The following is a 17,790-nucleotide window of genomic DNA, read 5'->3' on the forward strand; positions in this document are numbered from 1 at the left end:
CCATATATATATGTCGAGTTTCACCTGTTTCTGTCACGTGACAGTATTGGCCGGTGGAAAGCGGCTGGATCCTAAAAAAGGCTGAGGGTGATAAAGTATGTAAACTTATTAAACTCTGGTAAAATATACGCCGTGGTCGGCAGAGGAAGAGCGTGTGCAGGCTTAGCTGCATAGTCCAAGGTGAAATCCTAGACGATTGAACCTTGATTTTGTTATGCTCTGTTTAGCAACCGTGTGCCCGGTGTTCTCGGGCGGTAACTGACCTAGTGCTGACCGGGTCCTTACAGTGTTGCGAGTTCAGCTTGGTGAACGGACGAGACCGGTGTTTTGAACATAGTCTCGTCTGTCTAGTAAGAGTGTTGAAATTCAACCAAAAGTAAATGAAAATTTGGAACGGTATGAGTTCCTATTTCGCATGGCTCATAGAGAAGCCTAGATCGTTCAGTTGTAGAACGAGTTGGCGGCATGGAGACGACAGAGCTCTTGTTAACGGTGGAGGTCTAGCTAATCGTCCGACCGAGTAAGCTTCGAGGCATATGTCTTGTTGCCAGTGCCTGACCAGTGAGTGCAGCTGGCGAATGAAATGCTGAAGAGAAGGCTCTGACTGATAATTTTGTCTCCGCAAAGAACGTAGCCATTTCTTAGCTGAAGAAAGGCTCAGGACGTGGAAATGCGCATCTGTCAGATCTATGTATGTCAGACCGTGGTCTGAGTGCATCCCTGATTGATACGGGTGCTTCCATTTTTTAAATATATCTACCTGAGAAACTTGTTCAAAGGGGATAAGTGAGTCCAGGACGGAACGACATCCTCCCTTTATGCTTTGGGACCACGAAGGGGCGTCTACCTTAACGCCCGTATGGTCTCGTACTTCTTACACTGCTTCTTTGAAGGAGTGAAAGAATTCTGCCTGTATTGCGGCTTTGGCTTACGTTCTGGTATCGGGTTTGTTCTTGGAACGTGCCGCCCTGCTTTAAGGTTGGCGAGAGTTCTGTCCGCTATTCGCCGCACTGAGGGGTGGGGGGAGCGGCAGGGCCGTACTGCGGCTTGCCCTGTGGTTTCTTGAAAGCTCTCTGAGTGAATTTGCAAACTCAGGGTCTTTGTTTAAACTCTTGGGTTTCATTCCGTAAAGCGTCTATGGACAGCTGTCCTGAGAGATCGCCGTCCATATACGAAAGGAGAGAATCGAAGAGAATCGATTGTTTTCTCCTTGGGACCAGAACCAGACAAGAATAATCTCTGAGCGACAAAACTGCGTGAGAATACAGTCGCTCTGAGTTGGAAATTTGATCGGCTGTGATTTTCGCCAGCCGGGAAAAAACTTTTTTTTTACGTCTTTCTCACATGCGTCATGTCAGAACTTGAATAGTTCTAGAGATGACGTAACTGAACATGAAAGGGACCCTATAGGGTCTCGGAGAGCGAAGTCAGATCGAGTGAAACGAGACCTGTCTCTTCTAAGACTACGAGTGTAGCCTCAGTACGGTGAGTGGTTAACTCTCTTGCCAACAGCACCCGGTGTTCCAGATGGTCATCCATCCAAGTACTAACCGAGCCCGACATTGCTTAACCTCGGTGATCGGACGAGAACGATGCTTTCAACGTGGTATGGCCTTTGGCTGTCTTATAACCATTCAAGAGAAGTGTGGCCAATTCCGATGTAACCGGAAGAGGGGCACTCGGCAAGGCAAAAGTGCTGATCAGATTCCTTGAATTGGGTTCAAGGTAGGACTACTTTGAACTGAAGGACACTAATCTGAAGCTTCTCGCATCTGTGACATCTCAAACGCAAAAAGCGGAGATTCCCGAAACCGAGAAGTGACTTCTACAGCCAGAGCTAAATTAGCTGAAGTTTGGCTGGGATCCAGAAATTAGGAGTGTCCTCAAAAAAAGGGGAAGAGTCTCCAAAATTGTCATCGATTTCCTGTCTGTCTGCATGTTCGTTTACCGGAAAAGCACCGGTATCCCATGCCGAAGCCGGAAGGGCTTGCCCTGAGAAATCGGAAGTCGGCCTCTGTCTGGAAGACAAGTTTCATTCTGCGACTCCTTCTTCAGGGCTTTGAAGGACTGCTGTCCTGAGAGGGGAGAATTACGCAATCGAGCTGGACAAAAACGATTCCCTACGCCAGAAAACTGACTGGGAATAAAGTCTGGCAGAGGTGGCCATCTTTTCGGCCAAAACCTTGGCCAGCGCGGCGAAAAGAACCAGTTCCGGTTTGACCGGAAGAGGTGCTCTCTGCAACGCGAAAGTGTTGATCAGATTCCTAGGCTTAGAGTGCAAGCGTGGTTTACGCTGACTCACCTGAGCGAAGAGCACGGCCTGCTGTGGAGAAGACAGCCAAGGCTGTGCAGCAGCGGCCGCTTGATCGTGAGCCGTGAGTAATGGCAGCGGTGGGAGCAATGGATCATTGTTCAAGACACGTGCCATCTCAAACGCAACAGAAGGTGACTCTCGAAAACGGAAGTTCATAGAGCTTTCCTGCGATGGAGTGAAGTCAATCACTGCGGAAGGGGATGGTACAGCAAAGCTGGTAGCTACCGATACCCCTTCCTCAAAGTAACGTGAAGTGACTTCTGCAGCCAAAGCGAAAGTAGCTTGTAATTTGGCTGGGATCCGGAAGTTGGGATCATCCTCTGTGAAAGAGGAGGAGTCACCAAAATCATCATCATCGACTTCCTGTCTGTCTGTGTGATCGTTAGCCGGAAGTGCACAGGTATCCCACACAGCAGTCGTACCATCGGCCGAAGCCGGAAGAGGTTGACCTGTGAAACCGGAAGTAGATAATCGTCTGGCGGACGAGCCTTCTCCCTGCCGAAAAGACGGAGGTCTGTTCTGGCAAGCCTAAGCCGGAAACGCGGAAGCGTTGTGACCGGAAGGCGTTGCAGAATTGAGAACGTCAGACGCGAATGCCAAAGTGTTGTGTGCAAGAGACGCTCACTAACACCAACCGCGAACGCCGAAGCGTTGTACACTGAAGGTGTTGTAGCCTGACGACCGGAGACTGGAACCGCCGAAGCGGAACCAGGGGTCGTAGGCTGACATGACTCACGCGAACGCCGGAGCATTGTACATTAGGGGCCTCGTATCAGCACCAACCGCGAACGCCGGAGCGTTGTACGCTGAAGGTGCTGTTGTCGGACTACCAGTGACCGGAACCGCCGAAACGGAACCAGGGGTAGTAGACTGGCTCGACACACCCGCGAACGCTGCGAAAGCGTTGTACGCTAGGGGCCTCATATCAGCACCAACCGCGAACGCCGGAGCGTTGTACGCTGAAGGTGCTGTTGTCGGACTACCAGTGACCGGAACCGCCGAAACGGAACCAGGGGTAGTAGACTGGCTCGACACACCCGCGAACGCTGCGAAAGCGTTGTACACTAGGGGCCTAGCCTGACAATCCTCAACCGGAAGATGACGTCGAAATACCTGAGCCTCTGGAATTCGACGGGAAGCTTCCGCTGAACTCCGAGGAAATATTCCCAAGTCCGGAACTGGACTCTTCTGCATGCACATCAGCAGAAATGATTGTGGCAGAAGGCTTGGTAGGTCTCAGGCTAGACAAAGAACGAGCGTCACCAACGGAGGGTGGCAACGCTATGGAAGCAGAGCACACTGAAAGACGCTCGCTCGAAAGCAAGCTATGCATTTCAGACTTGAATGAAGCAATCATAGATAACAGAACATCACGGTCTAAGCTCTTGCTTTGCACTGAGGTCAAAGATTTAGCTGAACTCTCTACGCTAGCAGGATTATAGATGCTAACAACAGTCTCACGTTTAGGAGTGCTTTTAGCCTTTGTCTTTTTCGCATTCTTGCCCGGCGGAGTTAAAGGAGCTGTGACCTGTTTGGCAGAGCTCTTAGTCTTGTCACTGTCCGCCATTGTTGTTTACAAAAAACGCATGAGGTTGAGTGAAAACCAACAACATTTTTGGCAAGTCAGAGAAAGGCGAAAAAGACAGCAAAATAAACAAGGAATGTTCTCACCCAGAATACGATGAACGAGAAGCAGACTAGAAGATGGAACATCAGGGTCAATGGCCTTCCAACAAGGCCAGTGGCTAGTAAAATCCTGTATTACTCAACACGTCCGTACACCGCGTGTTGAAGTGAGAACAAGAAGGGCAAAGCCCATACGACTCACATGCTTGACCTTGACCTTTACATGACCTTGACCTTCAGGGTCAAGGTCAAATAACTAAACCTAGCAATGACATCATACACTAAGAACTGCTTTACACATTTTTCCTACCAAAATACATGTGACCTTGACCCAAGGTCAAGATCATCCAAGGTCATGCAACACAAAGCTGTTAATTCAAGACATAGGAAGTACAATGGTGCTTATTGGCTCTTTCTACCATGAGATATGGTCACTTTTAGTGGTTCACTACCTTATTTTGGTCACATTTCATAAGGGTCAAAGTGACCTTGACCTTGATCATATGTGACCAAATGTGTCTCATGATGAAAGCATAACATGTGCCCCACATAATTTTTAAGTTTGAAACAGTTATCTTCCATAGTTCAGGGTCAAGGTCACTTCAAAATATATATACAATCCAACTTTGAAGAGCTCCTGTGACCTTGACCTTGAAGCAAGGTAAACCAAACTGGTATCAAAAGATGGGGCTTACTTTGCCCTATATATCATATATAGGTGAGGTATTGAATCTCAAAAACTTCAGAGAAAATGTGAAAAATGTGAAAAATAGCTGTTTTTTAAACAACATTTATGGCCCCTGCGACCTTGACCTTGATGCTTTGTATGTTTTTTGGGGCCTTGTCATCATACACCATCTTGCCAAATTTGGTACTGATAGACTGAATAGTGTCCAAGAAATATCCAACGTTAAAGTTTTCCGGACGGACGTCCGGACGGACGGACGGACGACTCGGGTGAGTACATAGACTCACTTTTGCTTCGCATGTGAGTCAAAAATGATTTATACCGGTCGCTTCCCGCGCATGCGCAGGAGACCGAGAGCGGAGTTAACTGTCACGGACTATGCCTAGGGGCATTAAGTTTTTTATGCGGTTACCTCCCCCTTACCAGGGTCAGTACTTCAATGTCAAAGCACCAAACTGAAGTTAATGCTATATATGTGAGTTGATGTAAGAATATGTAATTTAATGACAAAGCAGTTGAGCATTATCTGAATGAAAACAAGAAATTCCTTCGAGGTAGGAAAAACACCCCCGTTGGTCAAAGGGAAATAACCATTCTCACTGCACCCATTCTCACTGCCACCAACTGAGAAGGTTATTTCCCTTTGACCATGAATATGTTTCTGTATAAGTCGTAGAATCTTAATCCACCAATAACTCCCTAACCGTGTGTTTGACTGGTCCCAATTTTTGTAAGGACCGTCTCAGGAATGTATAGAACCTGTTCACCAAGTTTGGTGACGATCGGTCCGTTCATTCTTGAGATCTATATGCGAACACAAACACACAAACAAACACACAAACAAACACATCGACCGAAACCTATACACACCCCCACACCCCTAAAAAGTGGTGCACTCAATTTCAGTGTTGTGAGTTCGACAGATTGACTAAATGTATTAATTTCGCTTCACGCGACTTGTTTTCTTGTCTGTCGGACATAAACAATGGAAGCTACAGTCGCCATCGGAGTCAGAGTTGAAATCCTCTGTACTCAGCATCGCGACTTGTCATGTTATGCATACCAGCTGATGGTTGAGGGCAACACTTTGAGCAGGTGTGGTGGCAAAAGATAGCTGCTGTGTGTAACCTCCTTCATGCATTGACAAGATTAGCAAAGCCATACTCTTTTTTTCCCTCAGCCTTGATCATTGAGAGGAACAGTCGGTTACTTCATAGATCTGTTAGCTCTTCAGTTTTCTTGCTTCGATGATCATAACCCCCACCCTCTAACAACAATGTCAGTGTCAAAAGTTAGACACCCCTACTTGGCTTTTTGTCTGGTGGACAGTGCAGGTGGCCTTCACCTGACACCTCCCTACCAACAAACAATGGCTGGGGGCTTGAGGGCAAGGGTGAGATGGTCGTGCCAGCTGGAAGAGCTCTGGAGATAAATAAAAAGGTGTACTCTTCCATGCAAAGCATCTGCGCAAAATGATGCTTGCGCATTTGCCTCTGTGAGTATGTGTGTGGCTGCTTTTTTTGTTTTTCTGTCCTGACACCTGTTTCTTATCCCAGTGTGCTTTCACACCGCCCCTTCTCAGCTTCCACTGCTCAATCCACATCTGAGTGTTGTTGCGCTGCCAGACTTGTCAATTTTACAGACGCTCAGGAGAGGGACGTCAAATCACTGCGGTGGGCTACCCTCTGAAGATGAACCAAGTCACTTTGACAGTGTTCAGTAGTGGTCCTGTCCCGAGCCAACAGACGCAGGCCACTACCTACTATGCCCTCTACTAGCGACATTGACTGTTAAGTTGCGGAGCCAGACTGAGTGAGCGTCCCCTCCTGTGAGCAGACCGCCACTACGTCCATCCGTTGACCCCCCGGAGCATCACACGTTGAAGACTGACAACAGAACTACTTTTCAGGGAAGGAAGGAACAGGAACACTGAGACCAGTGGCCAAGGTCTTGTCGATTACGCAAATGAAAGAGGTTTACTTAACGCATAGGGTTACGAACGAACACAGCAAGTGTGCACACAAACCCTGTAGAAGTAATCTTTCATCCAAAAAATTTGCCAGATAGTCCAGCTAAGTGGCTTTGATGACATAACAATTTTGGATGAAGTGACACAGGCATTATTTTAAAGTTGGTGTTGTAAATAGTGTTGCAGTAGTTTTTCTTGATGAGTTTACATTTCAGGGAAGTTTCCATTTATTATTTTTTGGCAATTGTCTGATCCTAGCAGGACCTTTAAATCTGAAGGAGGTAAATAAAAATGTATAATTCCATAATTGACTTTGTAATTTAAGTGTTTTCAGCAGGCTATTCCTGATTAAGGTGCCTTACATGAACTATTTATTATTATCATTTATATTACTATAATTATCATCTTATTATTGTTATCATTTATATCAAAGCCTTTCTAGCATAGAAATTGTTACCTTTCTAGCTTTAAAGATCATTAAGGGGAAGGTTTAAGTAAACTAATATGTACGAAAGTCACAGTTTTTAATTGCTTCGTGCGTCTTTGTTTCTTGAACAGTACTCTTGATTTTGTGACTGTGACTTTCATAGGTATTAGTTGACTTAACCTCCACCTTAAGACCTCCAAGAAAATGTCACTGTCAAAGCCTTTGTTTACAATTACAGGCAGATGTTGTTCCTCTTAGGCTGACCAACTCTTAGGATTATTCTAAATACTAAATAATTCAGATAAAAATGTAAAAGGGTATTGTCCAGACTTACGAGATATTAGATTCATCCAAGAGATGCCTCCAAGCTGGTGGAATTCCAACAAATTCTCCTGTAGACTTATCAAAATTGACGTGATAATTGCGCACAACGTTAAACGGTTCCCCAATAGACATTGTCGTTGCTGCACCACCATCTTCTCCTTCTTTTCCGATAGAAAGCTTGTCAGAGCGCTTGGGTCTGAACAACCTGCTGATTTTGCTGGTCATGTTGTTTACTTGCTTCCCAACTACCTGACTGATGTTCACAGGATCATGAAGCTGAAAACATAAACAAATACACACACAATTAGCATAATCATCAAACACGCATAACACCATCCATATCACATACTTCTTATCTTAAAGGTACCTTCACTTTCATGCAAATAATCATATTTATGTCACAAGTCTGTCCTGGCTGTTATCTACATACTGGTTACTTTTTCTGTAGAATGGGAAGGTTTTGCTGTTCAAATCTATTTCTACCAGACGACATCAAGATGCCAATCTGCTAAATGAACCTTCACCGTGCTTCCTGGGTCGTGGACGACCCAGAACCTCACTAAAGTGTCTGTATCTCTGGAACTATTTAGAGTTTTTTATCAAGACTTCATGTAATCCTCAAACACCAGACCACTTTCTGAAAGATTACCTTTGTAATCAAAACTAAATAAACAATGACGTAATTCAATCTGGACGATGTGGGTCGTGGGCAACCCATACAGATTTAAAGAAGGAGTTTTCGATGTTTATCCCTATCCAGATGGTGTAGGCTTGTGTACGACCCACACTGTGCAAAGAGGCGGTAAAAAGTGTATCCCTATTTCAGAGCATGGGTCGTGTATGACCCATACTTTTTACGTTGAATCCTTCTTCTAAAGTACTGATCGTACACGACCCACATCATTCGGACTGTGTAGTCCAAAGCGTGATCCGGTGAAGGTTAATTCAGCAAGCAATTATTACAAATCCTACTCTGCACAAAGCACGGCCAGACGGTTGATTTTTGGTCCAAGTGGACGGATGCTCTTACCCCATTTTTGTTTGTTTATTTGTTGCTTAACGTCCAGCCGACTACGCAGAGCCATATCAGGACGAGGAAGGGGGGGATGAAGGGGGCCACTTGTCAAGCGATTCCTGTTTACAAATGCACTAACCCACCCCATGTTAAAGCCTGGACAGATCTGTGGTGGTGCACATGATTGTTTACAAATTACATGTGAAGGACAGTATGACTGTCAGCATCCTCCATTTGTCCACGTACCCAAATCAACAACCTCACTGCTTACTGTGTAGATCGTATCACTGCCATCAGAATTTTTTACTGAATCAATTTTGCAGACTGACATCTATCACCAGTTGTCCTTGTGCGCATAATTTTTTGATCTTATGCATTGTTTTGACCATCTGATATTTTTTAAACATATGAGGTCTTAGCCAGGACTGTTGAACCTATTAATCCAACTGAACAATTGTCCTCTGAGTCTATGAACAACACTGAGTCACAATTGTCAGTTGTGAAATTAAAATAACCTAATTCAGCAAAAAAATATCCACTCTGTACAGCAGCCCTGAAAGTGGCGAGTAGTTTACTAATAATAGAAATAATAAACTGGCGAGTAAAAAGAGAGAGAGAGAGAGAGAGAGAGAGAGAGAGAGAGAGAGAGAGAGAGAGAGAGAGAGAGAGAGAGAGAGAGAGAGAGAGAGAGAGAGAGAGAGAGAGAGAGAGAGAGAGAGAGAGAGAGAGAGAGTACCCTAGGACACGACTCGAGTGGCGAAGAACATAATCTGAAATTCCCGTCTCAGTCGGTGCAGCCGTTTCGGACCCTAAGTTAGTCAACAACACACAGACAGACACACAGAAACGAGCTTTATAAGTTAGATGATGTACAAGTGTTCTAAAGTCATAATAAAACTACATCATACCATTACTGACTTCAGGGCTCACTTGCTAATTGCGTTATGTCATGACAAATCTGCTTTTCTGTTTGTGAGAGTTTTTAAATAAAAAGAAGTAAAAGTAGCCACTGGGCAAGCACACTTTTCTGATGTGTGGCATATTTACAGTGAACAGCTTTCATAAAAGTATACCCCTTGCTACTGCTACGTAGATGTGTCTTGTCTATTTTAAGATCAGATATATCTGTGATATATATTGGAATTTTTTTCTAAATGCCGTTTTCAAATAGACACCAAAGCAAGCAAGGAAAAACTATTGCAGTCAACTTTAACACCGGTTATTTTTCCCCATCCCCAATGAGCAAAAAAATTAATTCGTTAGGTTTTTATGTCCGGGTAGTGTGGATGTGTGGCTTTGTTAAAAATATGAAATGACAGTTAACGACTAACTGTGTAAAAGTTGTGGTCAGTGGCTTAATTTTGGTTTGAGACCGATGTTTGGCGAGTGAAATATTTCCATTGGCTGGTAAAATTTCAGAGCCACTAGCCAAAGGCAAGTGCAGCATTTGTGAGACTTTCAGGGCTGCACAGAAAGAAGCAAGACTGTAGACTTCTGGAGATGTATGCATAAGTAAGATGTGAGAAACTCTGGAAGGTAAAGCCTACCTTGAGAGTGGGAACTTCTGAAGCTCAGTTACAAGCTACTTGCTATGCACGGGCTAAATCGATCGCCGTAGTAGTGGCTTCGAGAGTACCGAGGTCAAGGTTGAGGAAATTGGGGGAATCCTAATACTAGTGCGCATGCGTTTGAAAACAGTAAGCTTGGCGACCAGAAGAAACAAAATTTAATCTCACCGCAAGTACGAAAAGGCGAACTTTGAGCGGAATGTAACTTTTACTGACAGCGTTATGGTGTTTTTTTTGACAGGCGTGATAAACGAAACCGTCAGTTCAAAGCTGTGATGTCCTGTAATTGAATGACTACATCTATGACAATGACTTTGTTGGCCTGAATGTTAGAGAGAATAATAAATGTTGTGTTATGTGTGGTAGTGAGGTTGGTTATGTTGAACTATTTTTTTTTAATGATTGTGTATCGTTAAAATTGTTCTGAACAAAAATAGATTGCTTAACTCTTACCAGTTTACTCCCTTGACCATCCAAGATATCTTAGGATGACTCGATACCGAAATTCCCATTTACTTTATTCTATTGACAAGCCGTTGTATGCACTCACAATTACAACACAAACAATTTATTGCCCAACCCTAATTTCATTATTTTTTGCATGAAATACCGTGAACTGGTAAGACTAAGAGTTAAAGCTGTGGTCTATTTATGACTTTCCGGGGCTACGAGGTTGAAAAGATAGGTATGAAAATCATGTACAGAATTCTGTACAGCAAACGCTACCTGAAACCCCACCTATACGGCGTGTATGACCTTAAGAGTTTCAGTCAACGCTTGAATTTTGTAGTGATAACATCCGGTTTGCTCTCTCAAGACTGACTAGGGGGGATATGCCCCCCCAGAAAATTAAAAAAAAAAACGGTTAAAATCTGTGCAATCTGGTGCATTCTGGGCATCATTTTCAGGGCTGTAATAGTGTTGTGATCTTGTCTAAAATCCCATTTTAGCCTCCCCCCACACACCTCAACACACCTCCAAACTGGTGACAACAACACCATTGTAGACTAGTATGTATTCACCAGTGCACTGTACTACAGTTGTGGTGTTTTCACCAGTTTGGAGGTACAAATAAAAAGGGTTTTCAAGTCACAAAAGCATTGAAAAAGGTTACTGCAAAAAAACAAATGCAAGGAATGCCGCTTTTGCCGGATTCGTTCTTCTTCGTGTCAGCCTTCTTTTTTTCCGGCGGGAAGGTGTTTTCAAGCCCAGCCCAACTCCATTTGTTCTTCACGCCGGAATCAAATGGTCCCGGCGAATTTCTCTCTACAATATCTGGGCGAAACATTTCGCCAAAAACGACGGCCTACATCCGCAGAACTAGATTGGGAACATTCTAGATTCAGAACGGCAAGACCAATGACGGGCAACGCGCGTGCGCTGGCTTCATTGAGACCGGCGCCCGGTCACGTTGCGCGATATTCACACGGATCGTTTTTGCGAAAATTTTTCAACTTCCCCGGAACAAATTTGAATTTCCCGGATTTTGAAAACGGCTTTCCCGGATTTCAGGCAATTCCCGGAAAAGTAGCATGCCTGTAAGTTGTACCCTCTTTCTGCCTTTGTGCGGAATTGACTCAGCCTATATTGTCGCTAGAAAAGCGTGCAGAGAGATCTGAGTATGTATCCGAAGCTGAATCCCTGAAACTGGAGTTCCGTGATTCAGCCTTCTTTGAGCTTAATCCAGAGGAAAAGAGGGGTAGGCGCGGTAGAGCCGGAAGCCTATACCATACTGTGACGAGTGTGACGAGTGTGACGTCACTTCGATGGCTTAGCCGAGAAGGCTTGAGATTTTGACAGGGCGTACAACTGAGTACTATTCTGCAATGTAGGAGAGACCTCCTAGCACATTGCAAAGTTGTGAAAAAAATCCAGGGGCCGCCGCTGTGAAGACTACAGTAAGAGTGTAGCTTATTAACTCGCAGGAGAAAAGGACCCTGAGGGGCGTAATGCCGAAGTTGAATCACTGAACCACAAGGTATGTGTTTCTATCTATTATTGCCAAAAATATAAGTGTTCACTATCTTTTGCGTATGGGGAAAAGATCCCCAATGCTAAAAGCTTCTGTGCCAAACATAAGGGTCGCCACATGATGGTGTCCTTAGTTCTTTCCGTAACCTCTTAAAGTTAATTGCTGAAACTATGGAATTTATGCGAGTCCTTCGTGTTGCCCGGCGATAGTCGCTGACGGAATGCCGCTACCGTAAGGGGTAGGCTTCGCCGGAAATGTTCCGTCTGAGAGGTTAAGGACAGTGGCTCGGTAAACCTAAAGGTTTTTGAGTCAGAATGTGCACCAGTCAGTTGGCCATGTTCTGGAGAGCTGATGGAAAACCAGAGCTTATGACTCTTATGAGAATGCCAGCGATTCCGTAAACCGGAAAAGCTGTGTTTGCTTTAATAGCTTGACCTGTTTTCCGCCGCTTAGGCAAAAATTGGTGGCACTTAGCAGCTTCATCCGAGAAGGCGGAAATGAAGAGGTATGCAACTTCACCATAAGTGGACGTACATACACTCAATGCTGCCTAAGCCAGAGGGTACCTGAAACCCTATGTGTGCTTGCCTAGCTTATCCATTATCTTGCCTAATTTGAGGCAGTGTGTGGAAAGCTGAAGCAGTTCCCGGTTTCTTGCCGGAAGATGGAGAGGTATGCAACGTAGCGTAGACGTGCGAACACTCCCCTGCTGAACACAAAAAGCAATGAGTGCCGGAGTACCTCCGCCTCTTACTTGCACCTTGAGCCAAGCGACGGATGACCAAGCAAGGAACCCTCTGTGAAAGGAGAAGACTAAAGTGACTCGATGGTGACTTTATCTTGGATCCTAGACCCAGAGAGAAAGAAGACCCTGCGCGCGTGCACGGAGTGTGCAAAGAGACGCGCTGGGAGGCTCATCTGCTCAGCAGAAACTTTAGCCAAAGTAGCTAGCAGCGTAGTGACGACTCCTTCTCCCCCGCGTCACGACGAAACTCGAAGTTGTCGAGAGCAGAGGAGATGGAGCGCGAGAGAAATCTTTGCAAAGTTTCCGAAAGAGAGGATAACTCGAAAAGATACCTGTGCTTCCCCCCCCCGAGACAAGAGAGAGGACTCAGTATAAGGTACAGCTCTGTCCCTACTGTAGCCGTCTTCCCTAAGCGTAACCAGTTCCGTTGTAATCGGAAGAGTAGCACGCGGGAGGGCAAGTGTCGATGAGGTTGTAAAAGTGGCTGTTGAAGTGAACTTCTGGCAGGCACCCTGAGAGAGAGGAGTGGGATGCTTCACATGAGCAAACCACGGTTTGACTGAGTCCGGCGCCGTACTGTGTGCTGCCAAAAGCGGCACTGTGTCAGTAGGTGCGTTGACTTGCAGTCGGTTTTGCTCAGAAACTTGGCCATATATGAGGCAACAGAGGGAGATTCGCAGATCAAAAGGAACGCGTTTCTTCCCGAGCTGAGCGGAAGTCAACCAAAGCTGAAGGTGGTGGTACGGACAAGCTTGCCGAAGCAACCACCCCTTCCTCAAAATACGGCGAAACTACCTCCGCTGCCGATGCTAAAGCATGGGTAAGCTTGGATGGTAGTCGGAAATTGGTGTCTTCTTCCTGAGCGGAAGCACCGTAATCCGAACCGTAGTCCTGCACCTCCGTGCATGCCGGAATTCCGCTACCACACTGACTGCTATAGTCTGCTATAGTCTGGTGAAGCGTTAACCGGAAGACACCCGCATTGGGGAGCTTGTATGGTAACCGGAAGTTGGTGTCTTCTTCTTCTTGAGCGGAAGCACCAAAATCCAAACCGTAGTCCTGCACGTCCGTGCATGCCGGAAGCTATAGTCTGGTGAAGCGTTAACCAAAAGGGAAGACACCCGAGGGATTCCAGACCCATGTGATGCTTCCCTAAGGACTGCTTCCTGCCCCCAGGGCGGAAGTGGGGAACGCTGTGCCAATCCGGCCTCGTATACTGAGGTTGCTGGCGGTAGCGAATCTCCCGTTTGGTCAAAGACCAAACGCGCATTTGGGTCCCTACCCTGCACCATCCGCCCGCGCTCGCGGAACAAAGTAGCCAGGGGATCGGAACTTTCGCTCTCTGCCCCGCAATCGGGTGGAGGTACTCTCTCCAAATGTCACACTTCACTTTGGCCGGAGAACCCGGTTACTAATGAAGAATAAATACCTTGTGGACGATCGGACCGACCGTAAGAAGAGGCCTGAGTAAGCCGAGGAAAACCTCCGTCACCAGCATCTTGGGCGGCGTGGACATCAGCCGAAGTCACGGTGGCCGAGGGAGGTGCACGCACCTTAGCCAAGGAACAAGCATAGCCAACTCCAGCCGGCAAGGAAAGGAACTCGGCCCTAGTGGAAGTAAGCTCCACTGAAAGAGAGTTAATTTGCGCACTCAAAGAGAGGAGTAACGCAGAAACATCATGCTTGTCGCTAGCTGAGCTAGAGCTAGCCGTAACCGGTACAATCTCTGAAGGTAGAGCAGGCATGGAGGGTGACTTTGGCAAATCGATAGTGACATCAAACGAATTTGTAGACGAAGGGTCTAAAACCTTGACTACCACCTGACTGGAAGAACCTTTAGTTTTCCTAGAGGGTTTCTTAGCCGGAGAAAGCTCGGCGGAAACCTGCTTAGAATTCTTCTTTTTGCCACTGTCCGACATTACGGGCGAAAGTGTACAAAAATCTAAGTAAACAAGACCAACTGTGTCAAAACAATAAAACGTCAAAAGTTTGGAAAGGGCTCACCCAAAACACAGTCTGAGAGTAGAAGGACGTGAAGAAAGAACCAAGGTGAAGTCTGTCTAAAGCTTTGACCAGACGAAAGGCTGAAAAGCCTGAGCGTAGCAGAAACACGTCCGCAAGACACGAACACTGGAGTGAGAATGATTTCAAGATGGCGGCACAAGTAGTAAGGCAGCCTCGGTCTGGCCTATGTCCTGTTTATAGGTCAGGGTCGTTCTTTTTTTAGAATTGCCTCCCTTGTTACCAAGGTGATGCGTAGTACAGCGTCCAAGCACTAAACTGAACTAAATTGCTATATATGTGAGTTGGGATAGGATATGTAATTTAATCGGTGTTTGTAATTTGTTTTTCTTTGTTATTTGGGAAGAGGATGTATGTTTATGTAAAGTTGAAAGTCAAGATTGGATTTTTTTTAGCATAGGAAGATGGTTGCTTTCTGCCAGAAAAAAAAATGAACACAAAGACAAAAACTGGAGAAGGGTAAAACCTGGGTTGAAGCAGCCTGCATGCAATTGAGGCCTAAAAAATACAAGTCATGTGAAGCGATATAAAACATTTAGTCAATATGTAGGCATCAAACTAAAAGATCCCCCAAAACCAATCATCCCCAAGACTACATTCAGATAGTCTCGGCTAACCATACCCTAAGACCGAGACAGGTAACGCTGGCCTCCGCGAAGCAAACAAACATTATACTCAACCTATTTTCTTAAATTCTTACATAGATTCTATATGTATCGATTGGACATTGGATTTCCCTTCTTTGAGCCATGTGACGTCAGAGGCCTACAAAACTTCATATTTGGGCGTTTCAGGTTGACCGAAACTTCAAAGGAACTACAAAACACACGTCATGTGTTTGATTGCATATGATGTGTGTGTGCTCATTCAATCGTCAAAAACAGCTATCGCGGTCTCGACTGTCTCGATCTGTGTAAAATGTCATATTTTGGTCAAAAACGCAAATAACGTATATTTTTTTCAATTCAGGAGAAGATGAGGATCACAATGCAATCATTTTTAAATCTGTAAGTGAAAATTTGTTTTTAATGACAACTCTAATGAGCAAACTAATTAATTAATTTTGAAGCCTCCAAGCTGAAATGCAATACCAAAGTCCAGACTGAGTCAAAGATTGCTTGACCCAAATTTCAATAAATTTGGTTGAAAAATGAGGGCGCGACAGTGCCGCATGAACTATTACTACAAGCCGGATATGATGTCATGAGACATTAATCGAAAAAGTGAGAACAAAAAAAATCTGGGGATATCATACCCAGGAACTCTCATATGAAGTTTCATGAAGATCGGTCCAATAGTTTTCTGTGAACTGCTCTACACAGACAGACAGACAGACAAGACAGACATACATACACCACAACCCTCGTTTCGATTCCCCGTCTTTGTTAAAACATTTAGTTAAAACTTGACTAAATGTAATGAAATGAATAAATAAATACAAATACAAAGTTTCACATTTGAACTGCGAGTGTCAGAACGTCAGTCAAAATCCCTAACCACTATACTATGGTACTCATTTGGAGTAGGGACGATGAAAACATTTGTTCATGACTTATTCAGTAGTGATAGTCCGAAAGCTCACCTGCTTCGCCAACTGACTCGAGCACGTTGACTCGTTAAGTAAGTTGGTAACTGACCAAATTGTCGGTTCATGAGCCACTCTTTTACAACCATTTCATCCTCATTAAGCAAGAATGTCACAGTTCATGTCTATGGTGCAAGGTAAACGACCGTCTGTAGACAAGTTACGACATATGACAGCTGCTCGATTGACGCATTTGACGTCTTCGATATTGAGTCTGAGCTCATTGGGGAATGAGCTGCTTTTAAAACTGGTATGTCCTGCAATCGTAGTCTGCGCTGGAGGTTTCTGATGGATGGGTAAGGACCCTTAAAATGTGATATCGTCGTAGGTGTCAACGACGACCCCGAAAACCTAAGAAAAGCCCTGCCATTTTGCACAGAGAAACTTTGGAAGTAGCGTGTGTACTCCTGGGTCTCGCTGCAGTAAATTTACCCTCAGTTGCTTCCAAAGTAAGCTCCTTTTCTGACCCATGCATACCAAATTGAGGGAAGAAATTGCAAAGTCGCTCAAGACATTTGAAGTCGTTGCGAACTTCTCTCTTATGCATACAGCACCTGGTAAGTGGCCAAGTGGAAGTAAAGCTCTTATCCGAAGTAAAACTAAAAGTAAAATCCAGGATAGATCTGTCATGATTTATGAGGTTCATGAGCAGGGAGATACCTTTAAAATTACAATCAATGCTATGGTCTCAATGCAATGAGTAAATAAAACATAACAAAACATTCACTTTTTGCTAAGTTCACATTGTTGGGTATTCATGGTTAAAGTAAAGCCTTGATTAAAACATCAAAACAAAAAGAAAACAAAACAGAAACCAGGTCTGATATTTTCTCCATCAATATTTTGCCAGCTTACTTCTTTCTTGCGATCTTTCTTTCGTGCTCTCTCATAAACTCTTAGAGTAGTCGCAGCCACCCTAAATGATTGGAGATCGAGTAGGGTACTTTCGGGACTATATGACGCTTATAAAGGGCGCAGCCCCCACTTTTAAGGTTAAATTAAGAAAAATCAACACAATAGGCGCTTCCCGTGTATTAGGAAGGATACAGAGTGGAAATATTTTTGCTCCCCATGTGCGGCGAGATCGAGATCGAAGGCAGGTGCATTGTAATAGCTGGTTGGCCTGGTGACCTCGGCTCAATGACCCATACTTGTCAGCTGAGACTGCCCCAGTTTACAGACACTGACCTTCTTACCTGGGGTCAATGACTGAGTTTTACCAATGAGACCAAGTTTTACCAATGAGTCCTACCAATGAGACCGACTCCTTTGAGGTTTGGGATGTAACTCTGCCAGGGTGATAGTAGCAAAAACATGCATATCACAAGAGGGAGTGTTATGTTTCTTTGTATAGCGATGTGGAGTTGAGTCCAAGTCAAGGGGATAGATCGTTCTCAGCTTCGTCATCCAGAAGAATTCCCACTTTCCCCGTCGTGGTGCATCGTCAGGATGACAGGATCTGCTCGATCACCATGCATCTGATATCTCCCACCCCAAGACCCAGCTGATGGAAGTGCTGGTGGGTGACATGTGTG

At 45.0% G+C, this 17,790-nt stretch overlaps 1 protein-coding gene and 1 pseudogene across 1 annotated transcript in view; both read right to left on the reverse strand.

Annotated features, from left to right (window-relative positions):
• Positions 1-17,790, reverse strand: part of LOC138964093 (serine/threonine-protein kinase PAK 1-like) — a 100,618-nt gene that overhangs the window by 77,600 nt on the left and 5,228 nt on the right. Inside the window, exon 2 of the mRNA XM_070335981.1 lies at positions 7,359-7,624. Coding sequence (XP_070192082.1) covers positions 7,359-7,573 — 215 coding nt within the window. The 5' untranslated portion in view covers positions 7,574-7,624. The remainder of the gene's footprint in view (positions 1-7,358; positions 7,625-17,790) is intronic.
• LOC138965741 (5S ribosomal RNA) lies at positions 1,504-1,620 on the reverse strand (annotated as a pseudogene).

Source organism: Littorina saxatilis, linkage group LG4 (genome assembly GCF_037325665.1).
Source record: "Littorina saxatilis isolate snail1 linkage group LG4, US_GU_Lsax_2.0, whole genome shotgun sequence".
NCBI lineage: Eukaryota > Metazoa > Mollusca > Gastropoda > Littorinimorpha > Littorinidae > Littorina > Littorina saxatilis.